This window comes from Meriones unguiculatus, chromosome 20 (genome assembly GCF_030254825.1).
Source record: "Meriones unguiculatus strain TT.TT164.6M chromosome 20, Bangor_MerUng_6.1, whole genome shotgun sequence".
NCBI classification, from domain to species: domain Eukaryota; kingdom Metazoa; phylum Chordata; class Mammalia; order Rodentia; family Muridae; genus Meriones; species Meriones unguiculatus.
This window is the reverse complement of record NC_083367.1, coordinates 37,550,463-37,569,005: the sequence shown is the minus strand read 5'-3', so window position 1 is coordinate 37,569,005 and position 18,543 is coordinate 37,550,463. Positions and strand designations below refer to the sequence as shown.

At 36.3% G+C, this 18,543-nt stretch overlaps 1 protein-coding gene across 3 annotated transcripts in view; it reads right to left on the bottom strand.

The window, feature by feature from the left end:
* Positions 1-18,543, bottom strand: part of Cep85l (centrosomal protein 85 like) — a 116,425-nt gene that overhangs the window by 14,218 nt on the left and 83,664 nt on the right. For all 3 annotated transcript variants that reach the window (XM_060373537.1, XM_021651972.2, XM_060373538.1), the window contains 5 exons: positions 10,494-10,673; positions 8,336-8,488; positions 6,381-6,535; positions 2,127-2,244; positions 1,631-1,681 (listed from right to left, as the gene is read on the bottom strand). In XM_060373537.1, the coding sequence (XP_060229520.1) occupies positions 1,631-1,681; positions 2,127-2,244; positions 6,381-6,535; positions 8,336-8,488; positions 10,494-10,673 (657 nt within the window). The remainder of the gene's footprint in view (positions 1-1,630; positions 1,682-2,126; positions 2,245-6,380; positions 6,536-8,335; positions 8,489-10,493; positions 10,674-18,543) is intronic.

Below are 18,543 nucleotides of genomic sequence, written 5' to 3'. Positions count from 1 at the left end.
ATGTTTTGCTATGAGCTGTCCTGTGTTAGGGGGATGACCTCTGGCCAGCTGAAAACATCCATGGGTGGACTTTTAGGAGAGAAAAGATATATAGAAGACAACGAACAGTGAGACAATGCTTTCTGGATCAGCATTTCTTCACTTGTGTTCGTTCTTCTTTGACACTTGACTTCGCAAAGAAAAACATTCCAGAGAACTTCTCAGGGCAATCCAACTGAGTCTTTGGCTTTCAATGACTTGTTCCAATCTGCTGAATCATGATGATTTGTGTTGCTGTTTGTTGTTGGCATTTGGACTGGACTGCTAGTACTGGACAATGAAGAGTGGACTCACCCTAAGGCCTTCTAAAAAGGTCTACAACCCACTATTCCTAATAACTTTCTTCTCCCCTACCAATGATTAGTGGGTTGGAGGGGAGATAGAAGTATTTAAGAACCTTAAATAAAGTAAGTTTGTTGAAAACTCAAAGCCTATATGACTAAAAGAATTAAAGACCTGTTAGCTTCCAGACTTTTAAAGTGTGCATTATGTGTCCACAGTTTTGGTAAGTTCTGACTTCCCAGCTGAGGTACCAGAGTACCATCCTCAAGAAACTCGGTAAAATGGAGACATAAGCATATGACATGTTATCATTTGGTGATACATAAAAAGTAACAGTGTTATTAGAAGGAAGAGAGAAACTAAAAGCAGCACTGTCAATTCTACCCAAAGGCTGAGGAGTAAGTTCCCACACAGTATTAACTAACGCTCTGCACAATCTTCACAGCTGAGAAGGCATCTGCTAAATGGGCATTCTTGAGAGGGCACGGCACTTTAAGAAAACTCCAAGCACTTATGCTTACTGAGTATAATGTGTACACATGCAAGCATGGTATGCATGCACAGGATATGTAGGTAGGGAGAAACTATAAAAACAGAATGTAGGATGTCATACTTAGAATTAATAACTAATAAATTAATAACTAGAATAACAAATAATGTATGTTTAACTAATACATAATAGAACTACTCCACAATTAATAGATACTATATTATTTCTGTTATTGGTGAGCATCACCTAATTAGCACTATAGGCACTATAAATGGCAGTAAGGGGAAGCAAAATAAAAAACAAAACAGGAGCACAGACAGAGTGATTTCTGAGATCTCGGTATTAGGTAGTATGAGTAGGTTACTGTGGACACCACTACGGAATTCTGTGGAAAATCTGATGTAATAAAAGAACATAAAATGGATAGAGTTGGAAATGACGAGTAGACTCTTATGATTAGATCTCTGACAACCTTAATCAAGTGTGTTCTCAGTACTGGAGACAGACTACACACAATTAAAGAGAAAGAGCAGCAAGGGGAGAACAATCTGACCATCTCTTTGGAGAACTGGTTTACCAAGTAGAATTTTCTCTTATTAGTAAATTTTGTTCATTCACAATTGCATAAGGTACACTGTGAATTGTGCTCAGATTAATATTAAGTAATGTATAACTTTAGCTCAGGTAGCATTAATACTAAAAAATACATATATTTTTCACATATATAGATATATACTTTAATACTTTTAGGTATCATAGTCAATGTGAGTAAATCAGCATACAATACATTAAAATTTGTAAAAAAAAAAAATTGCTTACCTGAATTTCTAAAATCATTCTGTTAATTTCATCCTGCTGGCTCTCTATTATCTAAAACACAGCAAATAAATTAGTCTGAAACTTTTCCATTACTTTAAAAAAGCATCAATACTTCAAGAAAATTCAAAGAGAATTAAAGGTTTATTTGTAAATGCCTTTATTTTACAGAAGCACTCATAGTTAAATATCCTTTAAATGGCAAGATGACTTGGACCACCCATAAGTAAAACTGCAAACATTTTCTTGTAGTCCTTAACGACACTTTCCTTATTTATAAAAATAACCTTGAGACAGACTCTGAATAATTTAGGGAAAAATATCTCTTTTTGTTTTGTTTTTTAAGTTTAAATAATTTATAATTTAATGAATTGCTATCTTCTTTACAAATCAAAGCAAACTAAATATCACTAAAATTATAACTCCCACAGAAAACCCTAAGCTGCTCACACACACTCCACAGGGCAGAGTTGGTGTTTGTGCGCAACTGTCCACTGACCTTACTAGCAGTCGCATTTTGCTCTCGGAGATGATCATTTTCACTTTGAAGCTGTTTTGCATCTAACATGGGGAGGCGAATTCCATCTTCAAGGCATTTTTCTACTTTTTGTTGTAAGCTGTTGTTTAGAAAAATCAATTTCATGAAGCCATATTTTTAATCAAACAATTAGTGTCACAGAAAATATACAAATAGCTATGTGTTTACCAGAAGTAAGAGGAGCCCATAGGGAGAGGCTGGACACTGCTGCTTTAGAAATGGAGACTCTCAAGTCAGAGTCACTTATGGTGAGGCGTCCCTACGTCCCACTGAAGTCCATCTCACAAAGCTGACTTCTGTGCTCTTACACAGTTCCTTCCTTCTTCCCTAGATGAGCATTACCTTCAACACTAGACCAGTAGAGCATTACTTGACCAAGATGACTAGGATAGAGAGATTAAGATCCTTACCTTTTACTCTGAGCACAGCCAAAGTTTGGTGGTAGAGACTGTGGTTGCAAAACCAGCAGAATTGTTTTCCTTTCACTAATAAGAATGTGGTTCTACCATGCTAACAGCTTACTTAGGTTTGCCATGCGTCTGTGACAAAGCAAGCAAAAAAGGAAGCTCTCCTAGTATATTAAAAAATAAATCAGTTTTCTCCAATGCAGTCACACTGAAGGGCAGACCCTGTGCCTAGGAGTAGCTAGCTAACACAAAATAAACTCAATGGTATTCTTTTAGAGTTTTTGCTTTGTTTGGGCATTTTTTTTAATCTTATTAATCTGTTGCTTGTTTATGTTGTTCTCTGTGTATGTTTGTTTGTATTTCTTGTTTTGTTTGTTTGGAGAGAGTGAAAGAATATATAAGTGGTTATTAGGTATGGAGTGGGGAGAATCTGGGAGGAACTGGTGAAGGGGAAAAACATGATCAAAATGTATTGTAGGAAAAAAACCCTTTTTCAATTAAAAAAAAAAAAGGTAAAGGGAAGGGAGATGTTAGTCATCAGAATGGAAGATTAGTACTATTTAGGTAAAAGCAAAGCTGTGTCAAACAATTACAACCAAAACCAAAACAATAATACCTGGGGGAAGGAGAATTAGTGTCAAAAGCTGCAACATCTTCCAGGCACAGTGGTACATAACTGGAAACCTAGCACTCAGAAAAAAAGGACTGCTGTGAGTTCCAGGCCAGCCCACGCTAAAAATAGTGAGTACCATGCCAGCCTACATATGGCATGACTCTGTCTCGAAACAAACAAGTAGCAGATAACTAAAGGAAAATGTTCTTATTACTTTGATTTTGGTTTTTCTTTTCTTTTTTAAAGTATTACAGAAATCTGGAGCTCCCTTTTCTTCAATAAAAAGAAAGAACACAATATGTAGGTTGTAGAAAAAGAGCTGATAGCACCAGTGGCAGAATACGGGCTGTGGATGTGGTACCAATGATCATTAATGTAATATTGATATTGTGTATTGCTTTGCAATACATTGTTAATTGTAAAAAAAATATTTACTTACAAGTACAATTATATTTGGTGTAAAACAGTATTTTTCTATGTACTTAAACACTGAGCATAAAATGCACTCTAAAATTAAAATCTTTTAGAGACTGAGCTGCCAATCAGCCACACCTGAGCAAAGGGTCTAGGTCCTCTCCATGCATGGTTCTCCATTGGAGCATCAGTCTCTGCAGGACCCCCTGGGCTCAGATCTTTTAGTTTTGTTGGTCTCCTTGTGGCGCTCCTGTCCCTTCCATGTCCCTCTAAGACCCACTCCTCTCTTTCCTCCACAAAACTCCTTCCTTGCACTCTGCCCAAAGTTCAGCCCTGAGTCTCAGCATCTGCTTCAATCCCCTGTTGGGTGGATCCTTTCAGAGGAACCTCTATAGTAGACTCCCATCCTGTTTCTTCTCTTCTACCACTTCTGGTATCTAACCTATTTGACATTCTGAATGAGATTTAATTATCTTCCCTAGGATCCTCCTTAGTGTTTAACTCCTTTAGGTCTGAAGATGGATGCTCAGATGTGGCCGATTGGCAGCTCAGTCTCCATGTGGACCTCTAAGTGAGGGGATCAAGAGCTGCCTTGATCATGAACTCAGCTGACTGCCCCTGATGATGCAGCCTTGCCAGGCTACAAAGGAAGATCCAAGCAGTCCTGATGAGACTTAACAAGCTATGTGCAAATGGCAATAGTAGAGAACTCCCCCTTTTCAGTGGACTAGGGGAAGGGGATGAGGAGAAGAGGTAAGAAGGGTATGACTGGGGTAGTTAAAGGCGAGGGCTTCAATTGGGATATATAATAAATAAACTGTGAAGAAAAAAATTAAAAATTAAAAAAATTGAAATCTTTTAGTTTGGGGAGATAACTCTGTGTAAGCCCAAGGACATGAGTTCTATGTCCCTAACCCATGTTAATAAAGCAAGCATGGCAGCACATGCTTGTACACCAGCACCAGGGAGGTGGAAACAGGCAGCTCCCTTGAGCTCCCTGCTAACGTAACTTACTTGGCAAGCCTCTGACCACTGAGAGATTCTGTCTCAAACACCAAGGTGGATATCACCAGAGGAATGATACCAGAAGTTCACCCCTGGCTGTCACACACTCATACACCCAAATGCACAAATAAAATCTTTACAGTTCAAAAAAAGAGCCAATAATAGTAAGAAACTGTGCTGTGTTGCTACACATCACTAAATTTTCTTTCATGGATTTATGCTTGGATTATGAAGCAAAGTCATTTCCAAAAGTAAGAAAGCCCTTGAACAGCAGAACTCCTTAAACTTTCATTTCTATTGAAAAGCCTTGTTATTTATGAATTTCTTAATTAAAAAGGATTAGAAACATTATATAAAATGTAATGACATAATTTATAGTCATATATACATCTGAAAGTCTTTCGAAATATAAGAAATATCCTAGAGTCAAGGAATCTTAGATACCATTCCTATCCCTCAATGTTAAGTGATGCCACTTAATATAAATACTGAAGAGTTAAAATTAAACTTTAAAAGCAAAAGGAATTTTTGAAGATATCTGTTAGCCTCAAGATAAAATTTAAAATGCAAAATGTTTTCTTGAAGACATTATACTAATCTTCATCAATCAAGCATATGTAGCTCACTGTCGTACAAAAACCTAACAAAAGAGAACACAGAAAATGACACAAATCTGCAAAAGCAAACAGTGGGACACAATGGCACGAAGTTATCTCCCAGAAATGCTATGGCAGTTCCAAGCTCCACAGTTGTGCATCCCTTGGTCACAGTGGACTACAAACAGAACTCGTGCACTCTTTTTACTTTTATCAACAAAGATAAAATGTCTGAATTAGTAACAATCAGGAAGTTTCTTAAAGACCAAGAAGTTGGTATAAATTATGAATTCATAAAAAATTAAAGTGCAAGAAAGAAAAAATAATAGAATAAAAATGTAGACTCAAAACTATGACAGTTTTGAAAACCTGACATCAAGAACAGAAATCAGAGTTTACTGAAATCTAAGAGAAAATAGTAAACAAAGCATACTTCAGACTAGAAAGTAAGAGTAAAGCAGTAATACCATAACATACCAAGCTTCTACCTAATATACCTAATGGATTTCTTACACTCATCTTTTTGATTTTTGTGATTTGACTGTTCAGGACAGTCAAATCTATTCATGATTGACAGCAATCAGGTTTAAAGGTTGTAAAAAAAAAAAAAAAGAACATAAACCTATGCATGTAACAGTTTTCTAGGGTTATAATAATTTCCAAGTTTAAGCACGAATTGAGTAGACCAACAAATGCTACTCACTGTATAACAATTTGTATTTTAAAGTGTAAAATGAGGAAAAAAATGTGTGAGTGGGTCTGGAAAGCATATCGTACTCAGTCATTCACAGTGAGGTGAAATCAGAGCCCATCAATTCCCTTTGGTGAGCTCTCTATGAAGGAATGTAGTGCATTTTGTAGCTTACTTTTAACTGTTTAGAATTTTCACTTGTCTTGATAAAACCTTCAACTGAAGGGTTTGGGATGGCATTCTCAGCCTTCAGTTGCTGAGTTGACCTTGTTTATTCGTTCTTTTGCTATTTTCACCTAAAATTTTTGGCAAGATACTAGTATAGTGCTTCAAAATATTAGATTACAATTGAACCAATCAGCTTCAGTAAAATCATACAGCACATTTTCAAGGCAAACACTAAGGTAATAATGACGGCATCATTTAAGCAGAACAAACCTGACGACGATATTGACTTAAAGAGTGTGAAGACATGGCAGGTCTCCTTACCTCTGAACAGAAGTCACCAGCTCCTTTTCCTTCTTCTTCTGGCACAGTAGCTGTGTTTCTTTATCTTGACATTGTTTCTTAATCTCCTCAAGCTTCTTCTCTGTGTCTATCAAAGTCTCTTGCAAATTCTTGTTTTTTTCTTCAAGAACTTGCAGCTAAGGAAACATATTTACAGTTTGTGATGCGTGCAATATTAAATATACTATCATTAAATTACTAATATTCTCAAGGTTAAACAGACTTATCACTTATAATCATTCTATATTTTATCTAAAGAACTTCACACTATTTCTTCCTTTATGTGAAAGAGTTGGGAGAATGGTACTATGAGGAAGAAGACTGGAAGCACTTTCTATAAGATACAAAGAGTCATAAAACTTATAAACTTTATTTTTAAGTATGGTAAGACATAAAAAATAAAATTTACTATCATAACATCACCAAGTCTGGATGTCTCACTCTTCAGTATTGGGTATATACAGACTGTTATTTTGACAACTCCGGAACTTATCAAATACACCTATACCAATTAAATTTCTTTCCAGTCACTGTTCACCCACTCCACGGTAACCTACTCCGCTACCTTCTGTGCCTCTGCAGTTGGACTATCTTTGAATCTCATCCAATACAATCAAACAATGTTGCCTATTTATGGCTGGCTTATTTTACTATACTTATTTTATTATAAAATGTTTTCCAGGTTTATTCATGCATGTGTCAGAATTTCCTTCATTTTTAAGACCCAATAATAGTAGATTCTATGTATGTACTATCATTGTGTATCTATCCATCCATTTGTGGGCACCTTATTGGTTCCATATTTTGACTATTGTAAATAGCACTGTTATAAGCAGGGTCCAGGAGCACCATGACTCTTGGGAGTGGGTATCCTAATGGGTATTAGGTGCTATGATCTCTTGTGTTTTAATTCTTTACTGCCGCCTCTTTCTGTTCACGCAATCTCCTATGGCCCTAAAGTGCCTTCTTTTATATATAATCTCTCTTAGTTTTAAAAATTAAAAATTATAATAAAGAATCTCTGTCTATATACATCCTAAACTTATATAAATAATTCTCAACTGAGGATGATTTTTACCTCCAGAAGAAATTGACAAATGGCCTCTGTCATTTGCTTTGGGAGAGAAGCTGCACTATTATCATCTAGGAGGCTGAGGCCAGAGGCACTGATTACAAGAACCACATATCATGAAGTGCACAAGGCACACCACACAGAACAGCTTCTGTGCCCCAAATGCTTTTATGCCAAGGTTGAAAACACATGGCTTGGAAGAACTGAGAAAACTGGAGTGGATTCATGTTTCAAGAAGTCTTCACCAGAACTGGTTAAAAAAAAAAAAAGACTTTGAATGAGGTATTAAGAAAGAAAAATATAAGTCAGAGGAGTGAACAGGGACTATAGATCAAAGTATATAAAAAATTACAGCACACTTCAGAACAGTGATGAAAATAAACATCTATAATAATACTCGACAAGTCTTGAAAAGCCTTGAGTCCCAGAAAACTAGAGTGAATGTGAATATAAGAGGAAGAGTTAACATCTAGGTTTAGAAACTACTACCTTTTCAAAATAGAATGTTAGGGGCCAAAGAGAAGGCAGAGGCAATAAAGGTGTTTTGCAGGACAGGCCTGATGTTAAGTCTGATGCCTGGAACCAACATAAAGGTAGAAGAGAGCCACAAAGTTGTTCTCTGACTTCTATACACACATCACACAGGCATACAATAAATAAAAAATAAAGTTTAAAAACAGAACACTAAGTTATCATGTAGGATTACTACAAAGGTAATCGCATACTGAACAAAAGAGAGTTCTCTTTACTCTTACATGAACAGTTTTAGAATATCTTAGGAACAGCAACTGAGTATGCGATTTCCAGGTAGCTAACCCTAACACATGCTACAAGCACTGCAGAGCTGCATGTCTGACCACTTTACCTGGAGGCTCTGACTCTGTACATCATCTAGCGTTGGAAGATCTGCCAGGTACTTTTCCAAGGTCTCAATTCTTCTTTGCTTTTCTTTGTTTTGCTCAGATTCCTTCTGGCATTTCTTTTTCAGGCTGCTGATGTATCTATCTCTGGTTTTCAGCTAAAGGAAAACATGAATCCTCAGTTTTGAGTTACTAAAAATTACAAAATTAATGTTTCATTCTTGGGTATCACTGAATTTATCAATGAGTCTCAGGTTACAGTAAATATCATCAACTGAATTAAGATCTGCCTTACTCCATTTTAAGATTATTTTTCTTCTCCTCAAAACTTTTATGTATCTGAAATAAAGAATTTGGAGGATATTTGTTTGCCTTTATAAATTATGTCATTTTAAAAATTATACCAAGCCAGGTGGCAGTAATGATATAATTTCTATTGCTTATCTATACACAGATTAGGGTGAGGGTATTTATATCTTTATGACTTAAATAATAATATGTTCATTTTGAAACTGCCCTGAGTTTAAATTATGTTAAAATATATAATTTCAAATCTGTATCTTAAAAAAAACCACAAATCTGTATCTTAAAATGTTATTAGGTACCCAAAAGGCATAAAAACAAACCGACAAATATTTTTTAATCCTCAAAGCAAATATTCATCTCTAAAGGACAGACCCTAATTTCTAATTTTTCAAAACGATATCAAAATACTTTTTATGAACTGAGAAAAGAAGATGCTGTTACTAAAACTTGCAAAGCCAGAACAACTTACCAAATATTTAGGAACAGAAAAGGGCATAGTGAACCAACTTACATACTTCAAGCAAGGATATTTTTACCATATATCATAAATGAGTTTGTATAAACATTTTCTTTCTGGAGGTCACTCTGGGGTTCTGATACTAGACAATGTTAACACTACTGTGGCACAAGAGTAAACAGGCCCAGGAAGCCCCAGGCCTGCACAGGGTTAACTTCAGATTTCATATTCTCATTTGACTCTACTGACTTTAAACTGTACATCTTCCATTCACAAAATGTTCACAAATAAGACCAATTAAAAAACAACCCAGTCAATAAACACACTAATGAAATGAGTGGACTATTTTCAAAAGACGAAGTATAAAGATGAAGTATTATCCATTTGGATAATAAATATATGAAAATAAAAGGTTCAGTACCCTTAACACATAAGGAAAATGCAAATTAAAACTGCACTGAGATTAGATCTAACCCTGCTCAGAAAACAAATGGAGAAACGATGATGAGGATATGGGAAAAAAGATGGAAATGTAAATTAGCCCAGACATTATGAAAATCAGTACAGCAGTTATTCATAAAACTAAAAATGAAATTGTAAAACAACCCGCCCTATGTTGCTCCTGGGTATACACCTGAAGGACTCTAAGTCAACTCACCACAGAGACACCTGCAAGTTCATGTTTATTACAGCATTATTCACAATAGACGACCTACAGAATCATCTTAGGTGTCTATCCGCAGATGAATGGATGGAGACAATGTGTTTTAATACATACATATCACACACGTCTCTCTCTCTCTATCTCTTTCTCTTGCACACATGTGTGCATTTGTGTGTGTTTGTGTGTGTGTGTAGTAAAGTTTAATTCAGCCATATTGAATGGGGTCATGAGAACAAAAATAGATGCAAATGGAGATCATCCCATTAAGTAAAATAAGCCAGATGCATAAAGATAAATGCTGAATATTTTCTCATTTGTGGATCACAGATCTTTTATAGATATACAAAACAGTATATGACATAAAATCTACATATTCAGAATAACGGCTTCAACTTAATAACTTGAGGCAACATCCTTCTGAAAAGATAAGCTTCACTTCATTTTTTGCTTCATACTTAATTGTTAATAAAACCAAGAAACAAGGAATTAAAATAAGAAAGAGTCACTGGTATAGGCATTTGGCTTTACAAAGTTTCAATCCTAGTTAGAAAGGAACAACAGAGACTTAGATCTGTGCCAACAGCACAAATTTCTTGAAAGTAGGTGCATATAGAACTAATTGCTATAATATAAAAATGTATGACCTAACAGAACACCTGTAACAGGAAAAATGATAAACAAGCATTCTTTCTGAAGAAAGCAGTTGATCCACCCCAAATTTATAAAAAAGACCTACCTTTTCCTCCAATTTCTTCTTCTCTTCACTAAATTGGTTTATTCTTTGCTTGAGAAACTCATTGAGCTGTAAAACTTCTTTCTCAGTAGATGCTAGCTTCTGTTCAAGTTCTTCTTGCTGGGGATGGGACAATGACTGCTCTGAAAATGGAGTCTGGGCTGAACTGCTCTCATATTGTGGCTATTGGGAAAAAACAACAGGAGATAAGTCTTAAGAAGCTTACGTGTCTTAAACAAAAAACAAAATGGAAAGGGGTTACAGTGAAGTAAATACCTATGAGCTTTACAAACAGCCTGGCCTCACATTAAATCCTTGCTAGCTCTTCTGCTTCCAAAATACAGACTATTATTAGAGTAAGTCAGAATCACTAAGTCTTGGTTTACTCATCTATAATGGAGAAATAATAAAGCCATTTTGCAATGTTTACTGAACAATAAACGTATGTAATCTCCTGGCACAGAGCAAAAATTCAATGAGAAGCAGCTAGTAGTTGGTTTAAAAGTATACTTAAAAATGCAAATAATGCATTACACACTTTCATCTTATACAAGTAAAACTTTTAAGGAAGTAATTAAACATAAATGTAACTGCATGGTCTAGTGCTTTGTGTTTGATTGTTAATTTCCTCCCCAAGGTTTGCTTGCTGTCTTTTATGAGCAGACGTCTACTCATATACCCCAAAAGGATGTATGTAACCTTGCCTAAAAACAAACAAACAAACAAAAACACAAAACAAAACAAAAAAAGCTGACACACCTGGTCAGGGCAAATGGGGTAGGCGTGGCTAAGGTTCCTGGGCTTTGAGGAGAGGAGAGGATCTTGGGGAAAAGACAGTTCAGGAAGTATATAGCCATGGGTTAGCATGGGAGAAGCACATGGCCGGCATGGATGGAGGAATTGGCCCAGATGAGGAATAAGCAAGCATTTATGGAATTATGGCTGGGACATAGCCTGGGATGGGGCCAGGAGGTAAAGATAAGTTAGAGAGTTAATATCTGCCCTGCCCCAGGTGATATAAGGCTGCTCTAACATCCATCAGGTTGTCTGAGGCTTTTATGATTATAATGAATTAGATAACACTGCCATAATAATTATAGGCTAATATTATTAGCCTGACACCTCTAAATTAACAGTAACATACAAACAAAAAGTGGTGTGTGGTGGTAAATTCCTATAATTCTAACATTGGAAAATAAGAAAAGAGGGTTGGGAGAGCAAGTCCAGAATAAGTTACACAGTTAAGACCCTGTCTCAGAAAAAAAAAAAGCATGAAAATTTTCTTCATAAGTAATCATTTCAACTATTTAAACTCAACAAGAATTAATAGACTGTCTAAAATCATGCCCAGCACCACACAAGTGCTCAAAAAATAATCAGAGAATGAAAAAAAAAAAAAAAACAGTAATGTTTCTTCCATCTAGAAAGGTTTGATGGAAGTTCTTCTAGAGGAAAAAAAAAACAACAATCCTCCTTGGGTTAAAATCTGGAAGGGATGGACAGAAAAATACATACATTTCTTTAGATAAATCACACTGAATTTCTGCTGCTATTTATTCAACATAAATTTACAAAGTATACCCCTATTGGTCAAAATTGTAAAGCTAATTTTAAAAAGGCTACTCTAAGGTCCAAAACACACAATTAAAACTAAAATGCAGTAGCAGATGCAGTAGGGAAGGTGGTATGGAAGTGACTCTGAACAGGGTCTTAAGGCACTAGCGCTTTGCCAAAAGGTAGGCATTCATTTCAATTTGTCACATGCAGGAACAGTTCAACGTTGCAGACTCTGGCACTAGCCTTTATAAATTCAAATTTTAAAGGAGAAGGCCTTAGATAACTATAGCACAGAAACAATATAATGAGGTGGCCAAATAAAGGTCACACTAAGTACAAAGCGATGGAAATGAAGATAACAATGGAAAAGATAAAATAAATGAGCTTTGGTGGAGTAGTGGCTTTTGAAACATTTCTTTAAAAATAGGTAAATTTAGAAAAGATCCCTGTGCCCAGATTTTTTGGTTCTGTTGCTCCCGTTTTGGAACTCCTGTCCCTCCAGGTCTTTCTATCTTCCCTTTCTTTCATGGGATTGCCTTCATTCTGCCCAAAGTTTGGCTATGAGTCTCAGCATCTGCTTTGATACCCTGCTGGGTAGAGTCTTTCAGAGGCCCTCTGTGGTAGGCTCCTGTCCTGTTCCTGTTTTCTATCTATCCAGTTTGCCTTTCTGAATGAGGATTGATCATCTTACCCAGGGACCTCCTTCTTGATTAGCTTCTTTACATGTACAGATTTTAGTATGTTTATCCTATATTATATGTCTAATATCCACTTATAACTGAGTATATACCATGTGTGTCTTTCTGTTTCTGGGACACCTCACTCAGGATGATCTTTTCTAGATCCTACCATTTGCCTGCAAATTTCATGATTTCCTTGTTTTTAATTGCTGAGTAGTATTCCATTGTGTAAATGTACCACAATTTTTGTATCCATTCCTCAGTTGAGGGACATATGGGTTATCTCCAGATTCTAGCTATTATGAATAAAGCTGCTACAAACAAGGTTGAGCAAATATCCTTGTTGTATACTTGAGTATATTTTGTATATATGCCTAGGAGTGGTATAGCTGGATCTTGATGTAGAATTATTCCTATTTTCTGAGAAAGCACCAGATCGATTTCCAAAGTGGTTGTACAAATTTACATTCCCACTAGCAATGGAGGAAGGTTTCCCTTTCTCCACATTCTTCTCTCCAGCATGTGTTGTCACTTGAGTTTTTGATCTTAGCCATTCTGATGGATATAACCTAGAACCTCTGCACAGATATAATGCATCACAGTTTAATCTCCAAGTGGGTTCCTTAGTAAGGGGAACAGGAGCTATCTCTGACATGAACTCAGTGGCTGGCTCTTTTATCACCTACCTCTGAGGGGGAAGCAGCCTTCCCAGGCCCCAGAGGAAGACAATGCAGCCAGTCCTGATGAGACCTGATAGGCTAGGGACCTCCCCTATCAGTGGACTGGGGGAGGGGCATGGGAAGGCTGGATTGGGAGGGGATGAGGAAGGGGACTATAGCTGGGATACAAAGTGAATAAATTGTAATAAAATAGATAGATAGATAGATAGATAGATAGATAGATAGATAGATAGATAGATAGATAGATAGACAGTTAGTTAAGAAAAATGCCTATGTACCTGAACTATAACACACATACACAAATAGGTGAATTCTGCTGTGGTGATGCTTTTGTCAACATGACACAAGCCTAGACATATCTGGGAAGAGGGAATCTTAATTGAGAAAATGATGCCATAAAGTTAGCCTGTAGACAAGCCTGGGTACTACTGTCTTGAATAATGATTGACTCGGAGGGCTCAGCTTATTGTGAGCACTGGCATTAATGTGCACGTGGTTCTGGGGTATATAAGTTAACTTACTTGTGGTCTGAGTCAAACTAGAAATCAAACATCACACACACAAACACACACACACACACATACACACACACACACACACACAATGGAGACATTCCAAGATAAAGCACTGCTAAATAATATATGGCCTAAAGAGGAACACTCAAGAGAAATTTAAAAAGTCTCAGCCAAAATAGTACTGAAAATTTGTCAGATCTAAGTAAAGTAATTCTTAGAGGAAATTTATACCATTGAATAAAAATAGAAAGATCAAAAATTAATCATCTAAATTTCTAATTCTAGTAGGCTAGAAATATCAAAAATTAAATCCAAAATAAAAAGGAAAACTAAAGCAATAAAATTAGAAATAAGAGATACATGCAGAAAATTCAACAAAGCAAAAAGTTGAGCATTTTTACAAAAGCAATAAAAATCAAAAGGTAGGCTAAGAGAAGAAAATGAAATTGCTAATGTCAGAAATAAAAGGACGACCATAACTACAAATCCCATAGAACTCCTCTACACCCAGAAAACGTTATAAACTCAAATGGAACACCAAAACCCACATGCAAAAAAAAAAAAACTTGGACCCTTTTAATGTATTATTTAAGAAGTTTATTAAATAAGTAACTAATAACACCCTAAGACAGAAACCATCAGGGCCTAAACCAACCCTTAAACAGACCACAAAAAAAAAAAAACAAAAACAAAAAAAAAACCTATAAAAATTTCAAAAAGGAACAAAAGAAAGGAAAGTGGTAGAGAATCTAGACCATGTGAACCAGAGTAATGACCCTAGGTCTGACAGTCCCACAAAGAAATCACTGATAAACTGACTTAGAGAGCCATCTACTGGTCTCACTCTGTTTAGATACCTTAAAAACAACAACAGAAAAAAAAAAAGGAAAAAACAATTATAAAATCCCAGAATAACATTTATTCAGGATGAAGTTATACGGAAATACTGAATGGTCCTACTAAAAATAGTGTTTTCAAACCAAATTACACTTGGTTACTTACCACAAGAATACTATTTTCACAAACTGCACTACCCCATAGAGACCTGCTCTTTCATAACTGAAGCCAAAGTAGGCTACACAGCTACAGAGTAATGAAGTATCATGATATACGTGGGATCAAAGTAAAAAAAGAAAACAGCAAGCTAGATCACTACGTTAAATGCTCCTAACTTTCTTAAGTCTTACATATGCTTGGTTTTTAGTGTTTCCTGATTTCAATGTCCAATTAGTTTAATTTTTAGAAATAATACATTTGAGGATATAATAATAAATTGACTTCAAATGAGTTTTTAACATCTATGTATAAAAACCTTAAAAGAGTGACCAAAATAATTCTACAAACAGAAGCATGTATTTCCAGGAAAAATTAATTTTTCAATTTTTAATCCCAATAAAAAGACTAACAGTATTTTCTTTTGGAAATAAATACAAAATTACAAAATGTATATAGAAAAAAATATGTAGGTGAGTTTTAAGGAAAAAAAAACTATGAAAAGGAGAGAAATAATTGAAGGAAGTGGCCACATGACTGCACCCCACTGGACTGGACAGGCAAACTAGGCTTCTTCACAATTCTATTCTCAGGTCACAGTCCTTATCCAGGCATGTGGAGCCCATCCCCAGTGTGCACATCTGCATCACAGCTCCTGCATGTATGGCTCAAGGAACATTGCAGAAGGAGGCAGGAAGATTCTAAGAGCCAGAAAACCAGGAAATTGGCTATGGAACAGTCTGTATAAACAACACCCAAACAAAAGCAATATCAATAGGCCTATTAATATCAAAGAAGAAAATTTTCATGGGGTACACCCATAGACAAGCAACTACTGGCAACTACTGCCTGCTGGGAGAAGGATAATTAGCCTCTTGCAGGGATGAGCACCCTATTGGTTGTCTAATGAAGAGTGGTAAGCCTTGAAACCATATACACACAACAAAAACAGACTCAGCAGGTTTTATTCATATATATTTGTGCATACAGACATACGTATTATTCATGTAACAAATATACCCAAAGCAGTGGGAAGAAATTCCATTTTGCCATTCTATGCAGCTATCAAATTTAAAGTGAAGGACATGGAAAGGTTTTGTGAGAGGGCAGCTAAGAAGAATAGAGGGAAAAGGAAAAAGCACTTGATGCAATTCATTTCAATTAAAAACTTTTCAAAAAAGAAAACATATATTAGGTAGGAATATATACACATGTTCTATTTTAAGAACTATGAATTCAGAAACTATCTTTTTTTTAACCTCAAGAGTTTAATACTGGGGATGTTAAACAGAGTCACCTGTAATAGATGAAACTCGTTTAGGAAATACTCAGTAGAATTAGAAAAACTTCATAGTAAAAAAAAAAAAAAAAAGGAAGAAAAAGAAATAAAAGAAACAGGATTTACAAACAGAAAATATTCTATTAGAGTGAGCATTGGTATTTTTGTATGCGTATGATTGCTTTGTCTGCATGTATTACAGTGTACCACATGCATACAGTGCCCACAGAGGCCTCAAGTGACCGCTGTGAGCCACCAAGTGAGTGCTTGTGGGTCCTGTGCAAGGGCACCAAGTGTTCTTAGATGGCTCAGTGGTTAAGAGCACTGTCTGCTCTTCCAAAGGACGTGGGTTCAAGTCCCAGCACCCACATGGCAGCTCATAACTGTCTGTAACCCCAATTCCAAGGGATCTGACACCATCACACTAATGCACATAAAATAAAATTAAATATTAAAAAAAAAAATCACTGCGCAATCTCTGTAGCCCTGCCTCTAAATGTTTTTTATTATGAGTTCTAGAGTTCATTATTTTGTCAACTGGAAAGCCTTTGAGCAGCGGTTTATATAGCTTCCAATGAGGGCAAATTAGAAGTTGCTTCCATGTAAGACAGTTAAGTGTCAAGGTAAAGAAAAAAAAAAACCTGATTATTCCAAAAAGAAAGTAAAACTGGAAGTCACCAAGTAACAGTACAGATGAGAGTTGGAGGAAGACAGAAGGATGACAGAAGTAAGAAGCCTCATCCAGAGGGTAAGCCAGGCAACCAAGGTGAAAGAGACCAGCAGGTCTGACCGCAGAGAGTGCACAGCTCCTGCAAGCTGCACATCCTACACACCTACTTGTGGGGTTTGGTGAGACTCTTCTGGACAGGATGGGCCAGCAGTGGAGAGAGATTTCATTCTGTCATTACACATATAATGACATGTGGCTTGAAGGGATGGATGTCCAGGTGCCATCTTGACAGAGAAAGTGTTATTTAAAACTGAGCTACTCTGGCAATTTATGAACAAGAAACTTAGGTTTGTAATTTGGGAGACTGAAGTCAATCTGACAGCCCCAACGAAAGAGGCAGCTATGTTAGTAACAAGAGAAAAAAGGGCCGGACAATCCTGGAAGTGCAAGAGGCAGGGGAGTCAAGCAGCAACAGTTACAGAGGAGTGCAGCCTACTCTGAACATCAAGTCAGTGAGCTCAGCACCTAGGAACTTTGACATCTGACAGTCCCAAACCTGAGATCAGTGGGTACATCAACCTCTACTACTACCCATGAAGTTCATAAAGTTCGCTGACATAGACCAAGAAGCTGAAGTACAAGGCATGCATAGTCACATCCTTGTGACAAGCAATATCAATGCTGAGTGGGTTCTGGAAGTACAGACAGGGCTGCCTGTATATACCACAGTGCTGTATTTGCTTCCTGACTCCCAATGCATATGGGAGACCCCTTTCTAGGTGAAGCATTAGCTAACCCAGAGTTTATAAACAGCGTTTCAGAGAGTAGGAGAACTTGTCCACCTCAGACATTGTAAAGCTAAAAGTGGTCAGCAAAGGCTGCTGGTATGAAAAGAAAAACTACTGAAGATGGTACTACCAACCCAGTTAAGCCCAGTATCAGCATAAATCATAGGAAAGAGAAGCATATACAAGCTCAGCCTGCGGAGCATGGTGATACATGACAAAACCATCTCAACTGCAAGAACATAAGAAAAATTAAATTTCATTAGAAAAAAAAGATGAAAAAAGGAGAGGTAGCGCAAGCCTATTGCTTCCAACAGAGTAAACCCCTAATACCATCAGCAGAGCAAAAATAATTATATATATAAAAAAACTAACCACCCAGAATAATAGCTAACAAGTTGACAGGAATTAAAACCTCTCTCAATAATAACCTGAAAGTAAGATGGCCCCTACTCATCGTAACCAAGAAGATGTAAATGAATAAAACTAGAGATTAAAGAGGTTACTACCATATTCCATTGAGATCCAGATGATAATTTGAAAATACTTTGAAAACTGATAGTCCATAAAAGAAGAAAATCTACAAGAAGGAAACTCCTAAAGACATAATTCAAAATTAAAACAGGAAGATATAAACATATCTGTATGAGAAGAATCTAGACTGCAGCAGTAACAATACCCCCCAGAAAGAAAATCCCAGACCCAGATGGGACTATTCCTGAAGTCTACCAAACCTTTAAAGAAGAGCTAATACTAACAATCTTCAAACTGGTTCTTAGAGTAGAAACAGAAGGAACACTACCAAATCAATTCTACAAAGCCAGCATATCTGACAGCATAACCATATGAGAACATAACATTAACCCTAAGGACCAATAATCCTGATAAAAATAT